This window comes from Cebidichthys violaceus, unplaced genomic scaffold, assembly GCF_023349555.1.
Source record: "Cebidichthys violaceus isolate CVI_PGR_0920_01 unplaced genomic scaffold, fCebVio1.0.p SCAF_128, whole genome shotgun sequence".
NCBI lineage: Eukaryota > Metazoa > Chordata > Actinopteri > Perciformes > Stichaeidae > Cebidichthys > Cebidichthys violaceus.
In genome coordinates, this window is record NW_027176294.1 from 255,486 (window position 1) to 277,354 (window position 21,869).

Sequence of the window (21,869 nt, forward strand, 5' to 3'; positions counted from 1 at the left end):
CATTAACGCCAACTACCGTTAAGGAGTGTGAATAACTCCGCTGCATAAAAAATCCCCTTCAAAATAAAAACACAGGATTTTTTTTGCGACCCACCTCTTGAGAGTCACTGCTTTAACCCATTGTTTGCTGTCAATATTGTTTAGAGCTGTTTATTTCAACTACTTATTCAACTGTTTACATCCTACTTTATTTAGGACTAAATGATCTTAATCCCTCAGTTAACCACTTTCTCTTTATTAAACTAAATTACTTTCAGGTTGATTTCCTTACTGAGTTATTTCATCCAACTTTATTAGGAACTAACTTGTTTTAATAGCTAACTTTTACACCAGGGCTTCATCTATGTGACAATCTACTTCCTATGTTGTGGTCCAGTCCCTCCCTGACTACATCCTGGGAATCTGTGTATAAAACACTCTCTGAGGTGGCTCTATCCCTTCATGAGCCTTCACCTGTCTCTTCCTTATTCGGTGTACCGTTAGATTCTCCATTGTCTGCTTTCAAACGTGACTTTTCTGCATGTTTAACTCTACTGGCTCAGCACCTGGTGTTGCTGAAGTGGAGACATGTTTCTTCATCAAGTTCAAGGCACATCTTCTGAGGTGTGGATACTTGTGTTCCATCAGTAAGTCCCATAACTCTTCATTCATGCCAGGTGTTTCCCTTGATTTGATCTCAATGTAAATGTGCAGTGAGAGAATCTCTGTCTCAGCAGCAAAGCTGTCCAGGTGGAACACTGATACTATTTAGCTCTCAGTGAAGCTCTTCTGATGTTCTCATGTTGCTCCTCATAGATGTCAAGCTGCACAATGTCTTTGTCCTGATGCTTCACTTCTGTCTGCATGTGAGGAAAGTTCACAGCGTTAAAGCCTACTTGACAGCAGTTGTGTCTTTGAAACGTGTTTCCTTCACTGATCCTGTTGATGACATGTTCATCATAATCCTGCAGCTCTAAATCAGCTTGGTTGAACAGTAAAGGGAGATCTGTCACAAACACTGAATCCAAAAGCCACTGGTAGTCCTCTAGCTGTGCATCTTCTGCATGTAATGAAAGATTCAGAAAGTCTCACTGAATGTCAACAACAATGTTCCTCTGCTCAGCCATCTTACATCAGTGTGCAGCAGTAGGTCTCTGTGTTCAAAGCCCTTCTCCTCCAAGTGAGTCCAGAATACCGTTCTCTGTAGAGTCCTGGTCCCAACACAACTCACAGTCTTCAAGGCAACATGCCTCCCTTCTTTCATGTTGAACATCTTCCACCACAACGCTTGCTGCTGAATTCTACATGATAATAAAGGAAGTAGAGGAGAACTCTCTCTGTTAGCACAACATGATGAACCCAGTAGCACTAATCCGTCTCTTAGCTTCTGTGCTCCGTTTGGTAATGCAGCTCCAAAGTGCCCTACTTTGGTAAGACCACGCTCACACTGCAGACAAGACAGACGCTGTTTGAATCTCAGTAAACATGAAAAGAATTCTCCTCCCAGTCTGACTAAATATGTTAACTTTATGATCTTTGATCTTTGTGTTTTGAGCTAACTTAGCTAGCTGGTTTCTGATTATTATTATGATAAATATGATGGACTTATTGTATTATTGAATTGTGTCTCTGAATTGTTGTTTCATGACATCTTGTTATTTAGTGTCTGGTGTCTTTTCTCTCTCTCTCTTTCATCTTCTATCATCTCTCCAGACTCTGTCAGGCTGGTGAATGGGACTAGTCTGTGCTCAGGCAGACTGGAGGTGAAGTCTAACCAGTCTAACCAGTGGTGGTCCTCAGTGTGTGAAGATGACTTTGACCAGCAGGATGCAGAGGTGGTCTGTAGGGAGCGTGGCTGTGGGGCTCCTTCAGTCCTCCAGGGGGCGCTCTATGGAGAAGTGGAGGCTCCAATGTGGACCAAAGAGTTCCAGTGTGGAGGCCATGAGTCTGCTCTCCTGGACTGTAGAAGCTCAGGCTCAGATAGAAACACCTGCTCACCTGGCAAAGCTGTTGGACTCACCTGCTCAGGTAGAAGAGGAGCTGCAGCTTTGATCTGGTTCATTTCTGTTCTACTGAAACTCACTTTGTTCTTTTACTGACGACTCTCTTGTTTCTGTTCAGAACCTGTCAGGTTGGTGGGAGGAGCCAGTCGCTGTGCAGGAACACTGGAGGTGAAACATGAAGGAGACTGGAGACCAGTAGATGACTTTTACTGGAGCCTGAAGAAAGCAGCTGTTGCCTGTAGAGATCTGGACTGTGGCTCTGCTGTTTCTACCAGACGGAGAATGGAGTCCTCAGAGAGATCTGTGTGGAGGATCAAGTCTCACTGTGTTCACTCTGGATCTGCTCTGAGAGAGTGTTTAACATCAGGTCTCTCTTCCTCCATCCTGGATCTCATCTGCTCAGGTAAGCCCATCAGTGACATCATCTATGACATCATCTACGACATCATCTATGACAGGGGTATTCAATTAAAATTCCAAAAGGTCCAGAATGAGAAAGATTTGTCTTTCCATGATCCGATATTTCCCTCAATAACTTTTATTATGGAAACAATTAAAGTCAGAGAGAGCTAATTAATTAATTCATTATTAATTCATTATTAATTAACCCAGAATATGATTATGATTTATCTTATATACTGGAATACTGGAATTAATTACGTCTCAATGTTTCAGGTTTAATGTAAATTATATAACTCATCAAACACTCAGGAATGATCAGACGTGACTGAATGAAATGATGATAAATGAAGTAAAAAGCTCTCTGACTTTTAATTGTTTCAATAATAAAAGTTATTGAGGGAAATATCGGATCATGGAAAGACAAATCTTTCTAATAAATGAAGAAAGTTGTTTGTGATCCTTTTGTTGTTCAGACTACAATGAACATCTATTTAAACCAGATGAATCAGAAAACATATCAAATATAAAGTAGAGTTTAATCTGTGATCTGTCTTCACTCTGGTGTGAAACTGTAGTCAGTCAGTCCGATCAGCTGCAGCGTCCAATCACATCACTGATGAACAATAAGGGGCCCTTAAAACACTTCCTGGAAGCCTGTTCTTGTGCGTCCTCGCTCATGGCTCCTCGACCCTCGATCCTCGATCCTCCGAGCAGGAATAAGAGCTTTGGGACGGCCGTCAATATGGCGGAGCAGAACAACTTCCGGTTCCAGCGAAGAGCGAGGAAATGACAACTAAGAGACTTGGGATGTACCTGTTGGTCGCTGTGTTTCTTGCACCGCTGAACAAGTGCCATAAAGGCTGGAAAAGCTGCGCCGGTTAAAATAGAAGCGCTCCGTCAAAATTGTAGAATTCTCAATTATCTAACGGTTTCAGGTCCAGGGTCCGGATACAACGACGTCTGGGTCCGGATCCGGACCGCAGTCCACCTATTAGTGACCCCTGATCTATGACATCATCTCTGACAGCAATGTTTCCAGTATGTTCCTTCCTCTGTCACAGTGACAGTCAGTGGGTTTGCATTGGACTGAACTGTAAAGTTAACCAGGACAACGACATCCTGAAGTGTAGAGAGGTGGGCTTGTTTCTGGAAGCTTCAAAGCCTCCATAGACTGCTGAGCTCCACCTGGCAGGACACACCTGTCTGTCTGTCTGTCTGTCTGTCTGTCTGTCTGTCTGTCTGTCTGTCTGTCTGTCTGTCTGTCTGTCAGACCTGTGACATCACGTCCTCATTCAGGGTCCATCTTGTTCAATGGAGGGTAAACGTGAACTTTTATCATCTCTCTGTGTTTACAGACCTGCTGCTTCAGCCAATCATCACTGTGTCCTCCTCAATGTACGGGGTCTCCAAGGCCCAGCAGCAGGGGGCTCGGGCGCTCAGGCGCTCCACCTTCACCATCCTCTGCTCCATCCAGCCACAGTACCCAGGAGGCTCCTTCCATCTCACCTTCACCTCCTCCAACTCCGCACACAACTACACCCAGCCAGCTGTCAATCATTCTGCCCACTTCCTGTTTCCTGCTGCAGGGCCCGCCCACCAAGGAAGCTACAGCTGTGTTTATCACCTCTATGTTTTTAATCATACCTTCTCCTCTGAGAGCCGTCTGCTCTCTCTCACTGTCTTGGGTAAGCTGACTGTTTACATGCAGGTTTGAAGATGATTGGTCCAAACTGACTGAAGATGATCAGCTGACCACAGAGTCCATGCATGTTGTTGTTTCTGGAGTGACACTGTGACTCCTGTCATTGTGTTACACATGTCATATAGTAACCAAACCTAAACACGGTCTATAAATGGCAACAGCTAACAATCTACTGTAGGACAGAGCAGGTTTGGTTACCAGGATAACTCTGGTTCTCTGAGAACTGAAGCAGCTTCTGATGTGACCAATCACAAAAGCTCCACTGCCACCACATCAGTCATAACACCCCTTAACCCCCAACTCGCCATTTTCAAGTGTAGTTCCTCCACCTATCAGAAGCAAGAAGGGCGGTGTGCTCCGATACCTCACTCAGAGAACCAGGGTTACCCTGGAAACCAAACGTTGAGACGTCGTTAATGATAGCAATTACGCTTTCAGTTGACTCTTCACTAAGTCCCGCCCCTCTAACGCTGACTGGCCAATCACAGCGTAGCATGGTCCAGCTCTGACCAGGAGCTCTGGTGATGAAAACAGGACGTAGGTGATGACATCATTGTAACATGAAACCAAGACTAACCAGATTCTCTCTAGTGTCCACCAGGGGGCGACTCCTCTGGTTGTATAGAAGTCTAGTCTAAAATGACTCTACTTCTCTCTTGATTTATTCCCTCAGTAAACATTGTAAACATGAGTTTATGGTCTCAACCTCTAGTTTCAAGTCTTCTTCAATACAGCATGATGTTCATTTAGTACATTATGGTCCATTTAGAGTCAAACAGACCATAAAGCAGGGGATGCTTAAGGGCGGGGCTACACAGTGATTGACAGGTCTACCAGAGACGTATACGGCTTCTCTACGTCACGACGACTACATCCAAATATGGTCACTTCCTGTTCACTGGTTGCAAAAAACCAAGATGGCGACAGCCACAGTCCACAAACCAATGAGTGACGTCACGACGACTACGTCCACTTCTTCTCTAACGTCTGTGGTTCAAACAGTGAACATGAAGTAAACATGGAGAGTAATACGTGTCAGTGATTGTAGGTTTCAGGGTCAATGGGAGCTGTTGGACTCATGATGTCGTGTGATGTGATGACTGTCCATGTGTTTGTTCAGATCCAACACCTCTGATCATCAAAGCGGTCGTCCTGCCGCTGACTCTGCTGGTGGTGACCGTTGCCCTTTACTCCTACTGTAAGGTACTGACACACGTCTGTTGTTTAGACCAGCGACTGAAATGAAGCTCTCGCTCTGTGTTTAGTGAACTGAAGACAGGACTGTGCTGTCATGTCTCTCCAGGCCAACAGGGGGCAGATGCCGTGCAGACAGAAGAACACTGAGCTGGATCATTATATCCTGGGTGTTCCTGCAGCTGAAGAAGAAGAAGAAGAAGAAGCAGAAGAGGAGGAAGAAGAAGAAGAAGAAGGAGCTCAGGGAGCAGAGTAGCTCCTCCAAGGAGCTCATCTCACATCCAGATGATTTCTACCACACAACCACCATCAGCTCCCTTTGATACGCATGTTCCCTTGAAACAAGAAGGCTGAATATGATATCACATTATTATAGCCTGTCTTTGTTACTCTCAACAATGTGTTGGTCTCTCCATACCTTCTGACTTCCTGTCTGTGGCTCTCAGCTCCAAGCCCATTGGTTCCTGCTGAAGACGTGAATCTTTAAAAACACCTCACAGATATAAAGTTTAATGAAAAACTAGACTTGAGAGCAGGTTTACCAGAGTCCAAGCAGAAACCAAAGACTATCAGGATCAATGTTAATGTGATGTATTAGAATAAACATGAACCATTGACTTATATCTTCTACATTCTGTAGAGCGATACTCAATGTTGACAATCTGTTGGTGTTTGTCCTTTAAAACATATAATGAACTTCATGACTTCACTTATTGTAGTGAGCAAGATTTTGACAGCAGGACAACATTTAGCTAAAAGATATTCATAATAATACAAATATGAACAAGGTCCCGCTGTGATCAGCCCCAAAACCTCATTTATTTGTCTTTCAGAAATGTTACTATTTTACTCATTGTTGTACTTCATGATTTTACTTCATTTTGTAATTAAGGATTTTACTTTTTTTTTTTTTATAATTGAGGCTTTTCTTATTTCGTTACAATGTTGTTATTAAGGATTTTGCTTATTTTTTTTATAATTAAGGATTCTGCTTGCATCATAAGACAACTGTAATTTTAGATTTTGCTTGTTTTTTATAATTAGAGGGTTTTACTTAAAACATGCATTTTGGTTAATTTTGCAATTTAGGATTTTACTTATTTCATAAGAATTTTTCTTATTTTGTACTTCATGAATGTAAATAATGTTGCAATCAAAGAATTTACAATTTTTGTAATAGTTAAGGATTTTGCTTACTTCATAAGAACTTTCTTATTATGGATTTAGCTTGTTTTTTATAATTAAGGATTTTGCTTATTTCACAATAGTTTAGCAAATTTTTGTTCTTCATAAATTGAGTTAATTTTGTAATTACGGAATTAAAAAAATTATAATAAAGGATTTTGCTTAAATCATGAGCGTTTAACTTGATTTTGGAATTCACGAAATTACCTTTCTCATAAAAATGTATCTTATTTTGTACTTCATGAATTTACAGTATTATGTAACTAAGGATTTTGCTTATTAATAAGAATGTAATTATGTTTTTTTCTTATTTCATAAGTTTATTTAAATTTCTAAATAAGCATTTTGCATATTTTGTAAGAATTTAGCATAATTCTGTAAATAAGGATTTTTCTCATTTCATAAGAACTTTGCTTATTTTTGTATTGAAGTATTTTCATTACTTTTGTGCTAAAAGGATTTTGATACAAAATATCCTCCTAATCAAACAATCTGAATAAAATATGAACACAAACGTAAAACTGAACACACATACTTGTATTGCACAGATACATTTAGTACTAGTACTGCTTTAACAAAGTACTTTAAGGGGTGTTGAACTTGGGTCCAGTCGGATCATATTTGGACGTGGAAAAGACAACATGTGACCCTTTACCAACCGAAACCAAACCTGAGCGTCATTAGAAGGACTTTAAACTCACATGTGCACATCTGTGTTCAAATGATCAGTTTTCATGTGTTCACACACAGAGAGATGAACTGATGAAGATCACTGTGATGAATGTATCTCTATCATCTATGTTCAAAGAAAACGAGACACTTTAATAAACTATGAAACTCTGTGAATGAGCTGAATCGAACAGATTGTAAGTCATAACCAAAGCCTCGACGTCTTCTTCTCTGCAAACGTCAAAAGATTTTAGTTCCTGCTTATGAGACACTGAGATATGAATGTGACTTTTTTAAAGATATTTAGTCAAATTAATAAGAGATTAAGTTAAAATGATGGGATAAGTATTTTTTATTTGTGTTGTTCCCAACTTTCACAATCTATTTTTTCTATTTTCTTGGAGAAGTTTGTCATGGAAAGCTAAAGTTTTGAGTTAGACGACATCATGCCGGACTTGATGTGAAAATGTTCCTCTTTTAACCTCGCTTAGCAACAAGAGTACTCAGTGGTAGAGCTTGATATCAGAGAACAAAGAGACTCTTAAGTCTGTTTAAAACCTGTATTTATATCTTTAACACCTTTGATTCACTTTACAACAACAGAACAAAGGGACATTTAACAGGTTTTTTCATCTAGACCACATAAGACCAGGTCTGGGTCAGAACCCTCTTGATGGAGACTTAATAAACCTGGTCTGGATCAACAAAGAGACTCTTAAGTCTGTTTAAAACCTTTGATTCACTTTACAACAACAGAATAAAGGCGGTTTCATGGTCTTTTCTGAATGTAACTGTGAAGCCTGTGAAGCTGCTGTTGCTCCGTCTGTCCACATGGTGGCGATGTTCTCCAACACGTGAAGCTGAAGCAGCTGATGAAGAACACAGAGTTCACACAGGTGACATGAGTCACTTCATTCAGTGGTTAACAGCATCCATCAGCCTCAGCTGCTCTCTGCTCACTGATCATGAGTGAAGGTTCAACACATCACACATCAAATCAGTCACTTTGTGGAGGACACTTCACGGTTCATTCTCTTCAAATGTGACGGCTGCTTGTGATGAAATCCTTCTGCACATTAATGTGTGTATCTGTGTTCACTAAGAAACAAGAATCCAATGAAAGTCGTTACAGAATCCTTGATGTACTTCTGGAAACACACCAAACATCTGAAGCTACATCAAGGTCACCAAAGGTCACTTCATCTGTCCAATCATTTCATTTTTAGGTGGTAGAATTTCAAATAATTGATTGACAGAATATGAATCGGCAACTTCTTGATGATTTTACTGATAATAATAAAGTCATTTTTCAAGAAAGAAAATCCAAATATTGCATTGTTTCATCATTTTAAATGTGATCATTTGCTGCTTTTGTCTGAACATGATAAATAAATCAAATATATTTTGGTTTTGGACAAACAGAGTCTGAGGAAACTATTAATTTTCAATTCAATTTAATTTATTTTGTATTGCCTATATCACAAATCACAAATTTGCCTCAGAGGGCTTTACAATCTGTACACATGTGACATCCTCTGACCTTTGACCCTCACATCAGAACAGGAAGAACTCCCCAAAAAGCCTTTAACAGAGAAAAGAGGAAGAGAGCTTAGAGAGAGCACCAGAGGAGGATCCTCTATCAGGATGGACAGAAGTGTGAGAGATGTCATGTGGACACAATGAACAACACAACAGAGTTACAACTCATTCAATGCATATGACAGAACATATTCATATCATGAGAGTAGTGAGTGTAATGATGATGGAGAGATTATGACTACTAATAATAACAGCAGCAGTGGATATAGTAGAATAACTAATAATAAAACCAGTAAAGGTATTGGTAATAGAAATAGAAATGTGATAATAATAATAATAATAATACTGATAGTAGCAGTGGGTGTCAGCAGGACCAGGGTCCAGATAAGACCACGATCCATGGAAACCTGTGAGGAGAGAAAGCACCAAGACTCCAGAGAAGAAGCAAAGTGAGTCATGTGAATTAATGGAGCATGAATTCATAGAGAAGGAGAGAGAGAAGAGGAGAGAGGAGCTCAGTGGATCCTAGGAAGTAGTCTGTAGTAGTCTGGGTCTACATGACTCGAAACCTGAGGGCTAGGGTTCATTTTGGTGAAGAGACAGTTTAAGAGAGTTGGGGATCACTAAATTAGACTTCATCAACTGGCCCGGCCTGAACTTCTTTTCCAGGAGGTTTTGAAGAACTTCTGCTGGGACCGGAGCCTGGCTGGACCAGTCTGCATCTCAGAACATCAGTGGCCACTAAATTCAAAGGTAAGCAGAGCCTTTATTTCAGCTGATTCTGATGGTGTCTGGGTGCAGGACTCCACCCAGGTGAGGCAAATCAGAGTGTTCCTCGTATTGCTGGGAGGATTCATGTGGACAGCAGTACATGCCTCTATGCAAGGTAAACCAGGAGCAACCTTTAGTGTAGAACATCTAGAGGGGTTATGAGGAAAGGTCGTATTTGAAAGCGGTGAAGACAGATGATATTAGAATAGTGGCGTGCGTAGTGTGACGACCCTCCTCCTCCAGACACTAGGTGTCCCTGTTGTGTTTGATTATCTGCTGCAGGTGCTGATTGGAGGCTCGTCAGCAGGATGAGCCTCACCTGAGCCGGCGCTTCCAATTCCTCCGGTTCTCTGATTTAATCAGGCTGTAATTGCTACATTGTGCAGAGTGTTTTCTGGCACGTTTGCCTCTCGACTTTACTTTAGCTCTGGTGGAATTACTCCGTCACATGACTCTCCATGTGTCCTCAGATCTGACTGTGCTGGACAAGAAGTCGTCCGGTGAGATCAGGACGACTGTGAGGACGATGCTCACAGACTCAGAGAGAAGACAGGCGCTGATCCAGGAGCTCATCAAGTCCAACAACACACTCAAGTAAGTGGTTGTACTAAGTATCAGTGTTTCGTTGTATTTTTCTCAAGTACCACAAACAGCTGGCCAAAGGTGCAGAACTTGACATCACTTTGAATAAGTTTAATCTCACTCTAGTATCCAAACAACTTCTTTATTGTCTCTTCCAACAATCCGTCACTAAAGAGGCGAAAATATCGGAAAATAGTCCTGGAATGTACGGAGCAGTTCAGATTGAAGTACAACAGTGTATTGATGCCTGCAGTATACATTAGTGTGTGTGTGTGTGTGTGTGTGTGTGTGTGTGTGTGTGTGTGTGTGTGTGTGTGTGTGTGTGTGTGTGTGTGTGTGTGTGTGTGTGTGTGTGTGTGTGTGTGTGTGTGTGTGTGTGTGTGTCTTTAGAGAGGAGGTTCATGAGCACACGAGTCGAGCGGCTCAGCAGTCTGAGAGGGCCACAGAGCTGGAGGGGCTGCTGGAGGGGGTGAGGACCAGAGTCCAGGACCTGGAGGACCGCTACCTCGGCGAGGCCGCCCAACAGCACGGCCACGCACAACAGCTGCAGCGGGAACAACAAGAAGCACGGGTACGTCAACGAGACAATAAAGGCCGACATAAAGGATCCATCAAATGTGCGTCAATCACTAGTATCTGTTGTCTGACGTTCTCAGTGAGGAGAACATCTCTGCTTCCGTGTGTCTAGAAACAGTGTGAGCTTCTGGAGCAGAAGCTGTCTCAACAGAGGGAGGAAGCAGCTCAACTCCAGAGAAAACTACATTTCACCGTCAAAGAAGAAGAGCGACGATTGGCTCCACAGAGTCGGACCTTCCAGCACGTCTGCAACAAAGTCAGCCAGCAGAACTCCCCAGCAGACCAGCAGTGAGGACATGAGCGACTGACAGGAGCCTCCTTTCACTTCCAGAACAGTTCTCCATACATTTAGATTATAAACAATATTATATTATTATTATTATCAATAGATTACCACCATTTCAGAGCAACAGGTGTTTCAGTTTGAACGTAAAGGCTTTTTTACGAGGACGCCTTGTATGTGGACCAGTTCACGCGCTCACAGGTGATGCTGCAGGTGACCTGCTTCTTCTGTTTGCAGGGTGCTGGATGTGATCCACTTCTATGAGACCAAAATGACTCAGCTGCTGGATGAGCTCAGGTAACCCATGCTGACACGTTGAGAGACACTTCTAAAGGTGTCACATGGTGATTACTGTGGTAGCATGTGTATGGAGCTAAATCCAGCTCAAAGGTTTTGATCATTTGAAAAAATCATTTGAACCTGAAAGTTGAAGTTGTGGTCTTGAACATTGAAAAATACAGCAATGTATTCAAAATAAAAATAAGTGAATGAAAAGTTGTTTGGGGTTGAATATAATTTTGATTCAGTCCTGGAATTAATTTTTTTCATTTTTCACTTTCATATATATTTTGATATTTGAGGTCTTGTATTTTTCAGTTTCAGATTTTATATTTTCAGATTCAAATCTTTTTTTCACTTTCAGATCGTTTTTTTTCAGTTCAGACTTTTGACCCTGTTCTAGCGTGGGGGGCGTGCCATCCCCTGAAAGGGGCGTGTCATCATGAGTGACAGCATAACAAAGAAGGCTGACAACCGTCCTCAACCACGTTGCCTTCAGGCAACCTAGGCACCGCGAAAATGATGAATCAACACTTTCTATACACCATATTCACGTGACTGGAAGTAAAACAGTTACGCTCGTGACAAAGTTCTGTTTAGCAAGGTGTTTTAGCCCCTTTGGCACGAATCGCAGTCAAAGAGCAATAAACTGCCATATTGGGCCGTTCAACTACCACACTTCAATGTCTGACGTTTCGCACTTCCACGCACCACCTGTGAACGCAGCGTAGTATCCTTGCGATGGCGTCCGCTCCACCCGGACCGCCGTCTGCTGGCGCCAGCGCGCAGGTAAGAAATCCACGTTATTTTTGTATAGATACTAGAAATGATCCTAAATACTATAATGATGATTGTAACATAGCGTCATACATAAAAGGAGAAGATTAATTTCAGAGGGGATTTTGCCAAAGCTAGAAATGAATTCAATGAATGAATAGCTTAATGCTATTAGCTTAGCTAGTGGATTTGTCCCGTTACGCTGACCAGCTCAAGTCCTTCAATGTGTGTTGTCTTTCTGAACAGAATGTCGACTATAATTCGACAGTGGCTGCAGCTGCACAGAGCCTTCTACGTGTTGCTTGGCGCCACTGTTTCCAGAACGTTGTCGTTCATCAGTGTGGATCCTCGCATCGTTATCGCTATGGTTACCTCTACAGTTATTGTTCTTGGTGTTGACGGACCTTTAGTTTACGTAGCATAACCTTTGCAGTCCTCTTTGTTGTTGTGTTCCGATACATACGTTAGGCTATGATAGACGCCTTCTAATATGTTTGAAGTAATAGCTTGCATGCTGTTTGTTTGTTTGTTCCATGTATGTGTCTGTAACTTCAAAGATTGAATCAAGCCAGTAAAATAATGTGTTTGTTTATTCTAGGAGCAACTGAAAAGGGACTTTCTTCAGAGACTACTCACTAAAGTTTCCCAGGTCCCTCAAAGACCCCCTAGATGTGGACTATTTGCTTGTTCTGTAGTCAACCAGGAGATGGTTCTTTTGAGGTCGTTGTCGGGCCAGGTTGAGATGCCAGAGGATGTCGTTAGTGCTTTGACGCAGTTGTCAACACTTGTCGATATAGAGGACTCTGATCCGACCCCTAGTCGGGTCCCGGTGTTGCAAGGAGAAATGGGACGGCCCAAATATGTTGCGTCTCCTCAGCGACTACAAAGCCCGATACAAATGTCCTTACCAGCGTCATGCATTGCAAAACTTCTGTGTATTTGTGAGAGCGCAGTGAAACGGCGCATGCGCGATAACGGCCTTTCCATAACGCACTTCTACAGTAGCCCAAGTGATCAAGAAGTAGACAATTTTGTGAGGTCAGCGAAAGCCAGGGCACCACAGGTAGGATGATGAATGATGAAAGGAATGCTGCAGGCAATGGGCCACCGTGTCCAGTGGAAGAGAGCGTCTTCATCCATGCATGGCGTAGACTCTGTTGGTGTCCTCTCAAGAATGACCAGGATGGGGTGTGTCGCACGAAGGACGTATTCGGTTCAGGGTCCTCTGCACTTGGTACATATCGACACAAATCATAAACTCATCAGGTAAGCCATACATTTGATCTTTACATGCTATTTAGATGTACACTGCTTTGGCTAAATATAAACTAAAACTAAAAATGAATGTTTCCAAATGTCCAGTGACATTTTTTTATACCAGCCTTGTTTTGCATCAGCAAAAAACTGATTCTGTGTTTCTTTTCCCCCAAAGATATGGCCTTGTTATTTTTGGAGGGATTGATGGATTCTCACCAAAGGTCATTTCTTTTTTCACCAATAACCGTTACTTACAGACTAAGTGAGATGATGACGGTTGAAAATGACCGATATGGGTCTACTGCAACAATTGCTGTAGGGCAGGGGTGTCAAACTCAAATACACAGTGGGCCGAAATAAAGAAATTGATACAAGTCACGGGCCAGATGGGTTCAACGTTTATTGAAAACTTATTGAAAGAACCTTAGTGCACATATTGAACCTGGAACTAACAAGGCCTATAGAGTATTGCCTATAAAACAACATTAATTATGAAATAAATGAAATAAAAATGATAAATAATACATAAATAAATAAAAATAAAAGTAATAAAATCAGTTTCATTAATTGCTTATGGCTCTATCTGCAGTTTTTCCAGAGTAATTTCAAGTGGAAACAGTTTCTACAGGCAAACAACAGCCAAAAATAATTTACTTCAAAGACAAATCAAATGTCCTGTAGTAGCAAGAGAAAAAAAATGCAACAATGAAACTACATTAAAAACTGAAAATGCGTCAAAGCACCGTTTGCTGCTCTGTGATGCTCACTGGTCTGAGCCAGACACTTGGTGTCTCATCTTGGATACAAGTTCATCAATGTCTGGGGTCAGGCTCTGAGCTGAGGAAGTCCTCAGGATGGAGTGAAGGTGCTCATCAGTAAGACGAGTCCGGTGTGAAGTTTTGGTCATCTTCATCAAAGAAAACAGTTGTTCACACAAGTATGTGCTGCCAAACATAGAGAGCGTTTGAGCAGCCTGGGAGCGCAGCTGGGGCATTGTGTCGGGGATGAAACGTGGAAACTCTGCAGCGCCCACAGACTCATATTTTGCCTTCAGTGTGTCACTAGATTGGAGCTCAATCAGCTCCATTTGGAGGTCTGATGGTGCGTTTTCCACGTCAGCTGCAAATGGATTACTGAGCAGTTCAAACCTGCTTTTTTGGGCTTCAAAATCGGCAAATCGCCGTGTGAAGTCAGCACCAAGTATGCCGAGTTTTTCAGCAAACTGTGTAGTTGGGAAGGCAGCGAGCTGCTCTTTCATTGTTTGGCAGTGCGGGAAATGGCTCAAGTTTTCCTGCAGCATCTGCGTCTCCCACAGGCGCAGCTTGGTTTTAAAAGCCCTCACTGTAGCGTACATGTCAGTGATGACGCGGCCCCGCCCCTGAAGCTGCAGGTTGAGCGCATTCAGGTGGCTTGTGATGTCACACAGGAACGCCGCTTCACACAGAAACATTTTATTTCGGAGCTCTGCTGTGCCTTTCCCTTTGATTTCCATGAACTCACAGATCTCCTCACGCAACTGGAAAAATCTTTCCAGCACCTTTCCCTGGCTTAGCCATCGCACCTCTGTGTGATAGGGCAAGTCACCATATCCTGTACCTACCTCCTCCAGAAAAGACTTGAACTGGCGGTGATTTAAACCTTTGGCTCTGATCAAGTTAACCGCTAATGCTATGATGCTCATCACATGTTCCATTTTCAAGGCTTTGCCACACAACGACTCCCGGTGTATGATGCGGTGATAAGCTGTCAACTCACTTGTAACGTTTTCCTCCTTCATCTTTTCTCGGATCCTCCCCACCAATCCACTCTTTTGAGCGCACATCGCAGGCGCTCCATCTGTTGTCAGTCCCACAAGTTTATCCCACGGCAGCCCCATTTTATCTACACATCTGGACACCTCTTCAAAGAGATCTTTCCCCGTAGTTCTGCCATGCATTGGGTGTAATCCCAAAAACTCTTCTGTTACGCACAGGCTTGAGTCCACTCCACGGATGAAAACTGACAGTTGGGCAGTATCAGAAGTGTCGGTGCTCTCATCAAGGGAGTATGCCATGAAATCTTTTCCCTTTCCCACAAGCTGTTGTTGGAGATTGGCAGCAAGGTGACGCACACGGTCAGCAACGGTGTTTCGGCTTAGGCTCACATTTAAAAATGCTTGTCTTTTTTCTGGGCACACGGCGTCGCAAACTTTAATCATGCAGTTTTTGACAAATTCCCCCTCGGTAAAGGGCCGGGCTGATTTCGCAACCTCTGCTGCCACAATAAAGCTGGCCTTAACAGCAGCCTCGCTTTGTGATTTGGCTTTAGTGAACATAGCCTGCTGTGACACCAGACTTCTTTTGAACTCCTCTACCTTCTGTAGCCTTTGTGTCGTGTCCAGATGCTTGTATCTGTCTTGGTGCTTCGTTTCATAGTGTCTTCTTATGTTGTATTCTTTCATTACAGCCACACTGTCTCCGCACAGAAGACACACAGCTTTGCTTTTTACATCCGCGAACATATACTGTGCCTCCCACCTGTCTTGAAAACTCCTGTTTTCAAATTCCACCTTTCGTTTAGCCATTTTTTGGGGAGAGGGATAGTTGAAAGTTGACACAAGTGGTATGTAATACAGACTGTGAGGCGACACACGGACAGTGCATTGTGGGATTTGTAGTATTATGGTGATGCGTGCGATATACCGGCGGGCCAGCTCTAATAGTAAATAGATTTTATCATGCGGGCCAAAGATAATTCATTCACGGGCCGGATGTGGCCCGCGGGCCTTGAGTTTGACACATGTGCTGTAGGGTGTACAGGTCCTCTTTAAAAGATCTCTATTTCTGTCATTATCCATCTTATACCACGGAGCAAAAACGTGTGATGTGAACAAGCTTGTATTTACACACATTTACGGGTCTGAAAAAATGCTTTCATTGATTTCCACTGAATGATATTCTCTGGTCCAGATCATGGACCTGGTGCTGCGACCAGTAATAAAGCATCCGCTGCACTGGAGTTCTTCTTGGAGGCGGTGCAGAAGTCTGTCTCTCCATTAAGGTCAGACCAACACAGAGGTGTGGCTCACCGGGGTCCTCACTCCTCACTGATTGGTGCATCAGCTGTCAGTTCAACATGTGTTCTTGTTTGAATGTTTTGAGCAGTGAGATCACCAGAGAGCTTCATGCACAACTAAGACATGAGGGAACTAGGAGCCATTCTTTACTGACAGTAATTCAATTACTACGCTGAGTTGTTGAGCATTGAAACAAATCCTATACTTTATTACTTATCAAGATAAATGGAAGTGAATGAAATCACTATATATCTGTCTAAAGACCTGTTGGTGATGAAATGTATAGAACACAATACTTCATCACTTCACCTTCTAGCTATGCTGCTAATCAATTATTAGAATGATTTGGATGATACTATTAGGTATTTGTCCAAAGTCTATGGATTTTGAATTCTCACAAAATAAAGATGTTCAGTTATTGTAGCCTATATCTTCTGTTTTTACATGTAGAACCTTAAATTGCCACTTTTTAAACCCATTTTAAACGTTCTAATGTCTTTAACTGTGTGATACATTCTCTTTAGAGTAAGAGGTGACCCAGGAGGGGAACATGTTGGCATAGCACGATGCATGTTCACTATTAGAGGCTGTGAAGGGGAAGCTTCCTGTCAGGAAAGAGTGTGCACAATCAAAGGTGTATATATTTAGTATAATATTCAGGAGAATGAATCGTGTCCGGTGTTGCCTTTTGTGGAAGATCAAGTATACAGGACATACTTGAGGGTCATTTGATGTTGTTTTTCTACCAGAATAGAGCGTCTGTGGCGAGATGTTTGGATGGTTGCTTCAAACGTGCACCAAGAGGTTCTTCACAGCCTTGAGGATGAAGGTGTTCTAGATCCTTCTGATAGCATCCACCTGTTCTGTGCCCAGCATGCATTTCTTCCACGTCTGCAGAGGGATCTTGATGTCTTCAGGGTGGGTTGGGACAATCATCCTTTAAGGACAGAGCAAAATCTGTCCCCACAACAACTGTGGACCGTCGGACTCCTCCAGAGTCCTGTTACTGCTCCAGACCTGGCAGAGGTAGCAATTTGAAGTTATTTTGAAGCAAACATAGTATTATATATTTGTAGTTTTGACCAGTGTTTCTACTTCATAGAAGAGCAAAGCTCACAGCATTTCCTTGAATTAGTTTGAGACACAAGCATTGAGCATCAAACAGCTTTTCAACGCTGTAAAGGAAGCCCTCAAAACTTCTACCATGAAAAAACATCGAGGTACAACTGCATTTAGTTTACTTTAGATCACACTACCGATTATAATTTGGGGTAAGAAAATGTAATCATTTTTTTGTATTTTATGTCTTAATAACAGATGTGTCAAAGTGTTTTTCAAATGAATGAAAGATAACAGAACACATTTGATTCTGAACTGTTCAAATGCTGATCAGGGCTTGTATTTCTTTGGCCACATTAAAAACAAAAACAAAATGATACTATGTTGATACTTGCATCAGCATAGTAGCAGTTATGTTCACGGTGATCTATTTCAAATCTGCTTACCTTTATGTCCTCTGATTTCTATATGATTATCAAATCAGATTCTTTTTATTTAATTTTTGAAATGTAGGAAATCGAGGATGCAGATCTGGATTTCAACCGTGCCGGTGAGCAAAATGCGACCAGTTCTGGAGTGATTCTTCCAGCCATTGCATGTCCCCTCTGTGAGCAGGATATGAGCCGCCTTAGGGCCGCTATTGATGTCGCTCCACCGTCTGAGTCCTACGGCCGAGACATTTATTCTGCTGTATTGAACTATGTACTACATCATGTACCACAGATGCAACTGTTGTTTCAAGGGTTTTACCACTTTAACACCACCGAGTATTTATTTGTTGTGACTGACAACAGTGAAGCCACATGTAAAAAAAATAAATTAATAAATCGTATAAAATCCTGTTCCAAGATTTAATTCCAAATCTTTTATTTGATTGTGTTTTCAACAATACAATATTTTAGTGTTGACGTAACTCATTTATTTTTTCAAACAAGTATTTTTAAGTGTTACAATTAATTGTTTCTTTTCTCAGAACACTAGTATTACAACAGCAGTTTAGCAACATTGAACAAGTATACATAGAACCTTTCAAAGAACCGAGGCAGTTAAAAGCATTTTCTACACATTGTTGAATTCTTGGCCGAGATGAAAAGCCTCCATCATAACCTGTTTGAACTGGACATAGGTCCTCATATGTTGTACAGGTAGTACAGTAGTCTTTGCACATGCTGACATAATGGGGTAACACACGGTGCGAGAGCCAAAGTCTGCACCGCGGTCGTGGTTAAACTCGATCATTACAGCAGAATCTTTCTTCTCGGAGGGCAGAAGTGGGACGTGACCTCGGCCCGTGATCCACTGCAGAAACCTTGCAGGTGTGATAGATTTCGGGCCGTCTTTGTCCTCTTCATGTCCCTGATCTTCAGCTGTGAAGCAAAGAGGAGAAAAAACTAAAGTGTTGTGTGACAGTTTAAAATGTAGTTTTCCTGTTTTCTGCAGGTCTTTCATTTAAAGAGGTGAAATAAACTGAGGTACTCTCGGCCACAGAAGAACAGCTGATCCAACAATAATGGAATCAAATGTGTGTGATTTCCTGAGGTTTGGAGATATTCAATGATTTGGGCCAAACACAATGGTTCTAAATGTAATTTTGTGTTATTTCATTATTAACATGAAGTCTTTCTACATAGAATGGAGATATAGATTGACCTTTGTAAAAGTTCTCATTAAGAACTACAGGTTTAGGAAAGAAATGAATCTTTTGTATGTATAATCTATATGTAGTTGTGGAGTGGAACTAATTGCATTTACTAACTTTACTTAAGTACAATTTAGAAGTACTTGTACTTTACTTCAGTATTTGCATTCCATGCTACTTTATACTTCTACTCCACTACATTTCAGAGGGAAAGCTTGTACTTTTTACTCCACAACATTCATTGAGAGCTTTAGTTACTGGTTGCTTTGCAGATTGAGATTACTAAATATTACATATTAAGAATCAACTAATATATTTTTATAGGTTAAGCTACCCAGCAGTACAACAACAAAAAAGATGCTGTGACAGCGGAGCTACGGCGGTAAGAGGATAGATATCAGCTATCTCAGGATCAGAGCTTAATCCATACATCTTACTTGCTCTGGTGTGTGCGGGAGTCCACCGGGAGTCTGGCGACCCGAGGAGATCGCCTGAAGCCACCGGACCGATGGCGATGCCTGATGTGGATGGGGGCGCCGAGGCACGGCAGGAGTGCGTTGGAGGGGGGTGCTGAAGGGGTTGAGTGGATTGTGCGGTGGCAGGGCAGGATCGGGTTGGTACGGTGGAGGTGGAAGTGGATTCGGACGAGGCTCTGGTCGTGGTCTCTGGAAGACTACAGTGTCGTCTGTTCTCTCCGCCAAATTCACATGGAGATACAAGTTACTTGTTCCTTCATTTTCACGTCTTTTCTCACTTTCTCTTTTTTCCTGTTCCCTGTTTTTCTCTATCACACCGTTTTTGCACCTTTGTGCCTCATTTAACCTCATTTATATTTGTTGATTTTACTAAATGATATATATATATATTTATTTTATTTCATTTATTTCTTAGTTTATTTGTATCAGTGATGCGTCTCGTAGCTGCTCAGAGCTCTGACTCTAAGTCGCTGTCTGTTATTCACTGTGACAAACAGCTTTCTCACATGGTAGAGTGAAGCTCTGGACCAGTTTCAACCAGTTTCAACCATCTTCTTGGTTGATTCATATGTGATTGTGTGGCTGTCTGCCCAGGTGTGCACCTCTTTGAAGTGAATGTGAGATCTGTCTTCAAAAACCATCTGTGATTAGCAAGGTCATATGGAATTGAAGGCTAAATGCAAACAGGTGCACAGTCATGGAAAAGTACAAGCATTATCCAAATATCATTCTGTGTTTTTCCAACAACGCATCATAATGTAACTGAACGGAATCTTTGCTCTCCTGTCAATTTAAACACGGGTCTTTTTTGTACACTGTAGATGGGTGAACAGAAAGCATAAATGCTGTAAAAGTGGAATTAAAGTGCTGCTTTAGCCTTCAGACCTCCTCTCCTCTCTGCTCCTGTGAAGAGAGAAGAAGAAAGAGCTCTGTACTGCTTCAGCCCCACCTCTTCTCTCTGTGTCTGGAGCGAGAGAGAGAAGAAGAAAAAGGACTCCTGCCGGCTTCACTGTTCTCCAACATTTCTAACAAACTCACCCATTTTGACAACTGCACACCTTTATCTGCTGTCACAGCCCGGCTCACAGACTGAGAGCAAACAGAGAGACCAGCGAGCTGGCTGCTAACAAAAGCATTTTATGACCTTATTAATAACCAATGAAACAGATGCTAAAGGTAGGTATGAGTTGTCAGTTCTGAAGTGCGTGTGTGACGTGTGTGGCAGTGTATCCTATAAAGCCAAAGAACAGTGTGATGCTGGTGGCTTAAAGGAGGTCCTCTCCCAGAGAGCGAGGCTGCCAAATGAAGACGTTTTTAAGGCAGAGCCGGCTCAGGTGAGGCTCATCCTGCTGACGAGCCTCCAATCAGCACCTGCAGCAGATAATCAAACACAACAGGGACACCTAGTGTCTGGAGGAGGAGGGTCGTCACACTACGCACGCCACTATTCTAATATCATCTGTCTTCACCGCTTTCAAATACGACCTTTCCTCATAACCCCTCTAGATGTTCTACACTAAAGGTTGCTCCTGGTTTACCTTGCATAGAGGCATGTACTGCTGTCCACATGAATCCTCCCAGCAATACGAGGAACACTCTGATTTGCCTCACCTGGGTGGAGTCCTGCACCCAGACACCATCAGAATCAGCTGAAATAAAGGCTCTGCTTACCTTTGAATTTAGTGGCCACTGATGTTCTGAGATGCAGACTGGTCCAGCCAGGCTCCGGTCCCAGCAGAAGTTCTTCAAAACCTCCTGGAAAAGAAGTTCAGGCCGGGCCAGTTGATGAAGTCTAAACTAGTGATCCCCAACTCTCTTAAACTGTCTCTTCACCAAAATGAACCCTAGCCCTCAGGTTTCGAGTCATGTAGACCCAGACTACTACAGACTACTTCCTAGGATCCACTGAGCTCCTCTCTCCTCTTCTCTCTCTCCTTCTCTATGAATTCATGCTCCATTAATTCACATGACTCACTTTGCTTCTTCTCTGGAGTCTTGGTGCTTTCTCTCCTCACAGGTTTCCATGGATCGTGGTCTTATCTGGACCCTGGTCCTGCTGACACCCACTGCTACTATCAGTATTATTATTATTATTATTATCACATTTCTATTTCTATTACCAATACCTTTACTGGTTTTATTATTAGTTATTCTACTATATCCACTGCTGCTGTTATTATTAGTAGTCATAATCTCTCCATCATCATTACACTCACTACTCTCATGATATGAATATGTTCTGTCATATGCATTGAATGAGTTGTAACTCTGTTGTGTTGTTCATTGTGTCCACATGACATCTCTCACACTTCTGTCCATCCTGATAGAGGATCCTCCTCTGGTGCTCTCTCTAAGCTCTCTTCCTCTTTTCTCTGTTAAAGGCTTTTTGGGGAGTTCTTCCTGTTCTGATGTGAGGGTCAAAGGTCAGAGGATGTCACATGT

General features: G+C 42.2%; 2 protein-coding genes and 1 long non-coding RNA gene across 5 annotated transcripts; all 3 read left to right on the forward strand.

Annotated features, from left to right (window-relative positions):
• Positions 1-1,652: 1,652 nt before the first annotated feature.
• Positions 1,653-6,333, forward strand: LOC137870055 (T-cell differentiation antigen CD6-like). Its single transcript, XM_068707047.1, has 5 exons — positions 1,653-2,007; positions 2,101-2,385; positions 3,740-4,069; positions 5,207-5,289; positions 5,390-6,333. The coding sequence occupies exons 1-5, from the start codon at positions 1,890-1,892 to the stop codon at positions 5,534-5,536; spliced, it is 963 nt and encodes a 320-aa protein (XP_068563148.1). The 5' UTR covers positions 1,653-1,889; the 3' UTR covers positions 5,537-6,333.
• Positions 6,334-9,859: 3,526 nt separating this feature from the next.
• Positions 9,860-11,186, forward strand: LOC137870061 (centrosomal protein of 70 kDa-like). The gene is made up of 4 exons (XM_068707052.1): positions 9,860-10,038; positions 10,417-10,597; positions 10,715-10,890; positions 11,123-11,186. The coding sequence occupies exons 1-4, from the start codon at positions 9,893-9,895 to the stop codon at positions 11,184-11,186; spliced, it is 567 nt and encodes a 188-aa protein (XP_068563153.1). The 5' UTR covers positions 9,860-9,892.
• A 729-nt stretch (positions 11,187-11,915) lies between these two features.
• Positions 11,916-18,105, forward strand: LOC137870067 (uncharacterized). Of its 3 annotated transcripts, XR_011102676.1 has the most exons (6): positions 11,916-11,953; positions 12,188-13,207; positions 13,374-13,419; positions 16,147-16,237; positions 16,778-17,279; positions 17,826-18,105. It is a non-coding gene; the product is annotated as an uncharacterized lncRNA (long non-coding RNA). The 3 variants fall into 3 exon arrangements; XR_011102674.1 differs by having other exon boundaries at positions 16,147-17,279; XR_011102675.1 differs by lacking the exon at positions 17,826-18,105 and adding an exon at positions 17,356-17,816 and having other exon boundaries at positions 16,147-17,279.
• Positions 18,106-21,869: the final 3,764 nt, after the last annotated feature.

Bases quoted from the DNA above. Each gene is read 5' to 3' on its own strand.
- LOC137870055 (XM_068707047.1), top strand. From the start codon at position 1,890: ATGTGGACCAAAGAGTTCCAGTGTGGAGGCCATGAGTCTGCTCTCCTG. The intron at 2,008-2,100 runs GTAGAAGAGGAG...GTTTCTGTTCAG, and splicing joins TGTTGGACTCACCTGCTCAG to AACCTGTCAGGTTGGTGGGA. The intron at 2,386-3,739 runs GTAAGCCCATCA...CTGTGTTTACAG, and splicing joins CCTGGATCTCATCTGCTCAG to ACCTGCTGCTTCAGCCAATC.
- LOC137870061 (XM_068707052.1), top strand. From the start codon at position 9,893: ATGACTCTCCATGTGTCCTCAGATCTGACTGTGCTGGACAAGAAGTCG. The intron at 10,598-10,714 runs GTACGTCAACGA...CCGTGTGTCTAG, and splicing joins GGGAACAACAAGAAGCACGG to AAACAGTGTGAGCTTCTGGA. The intron at 10,891-11,122 runs GTGAGGACATGA...TTCTGTTTGCAG, and splicing joins AACTCCCCAGCAGACCAGCA to GGTGCTGGATGTGATCCACT.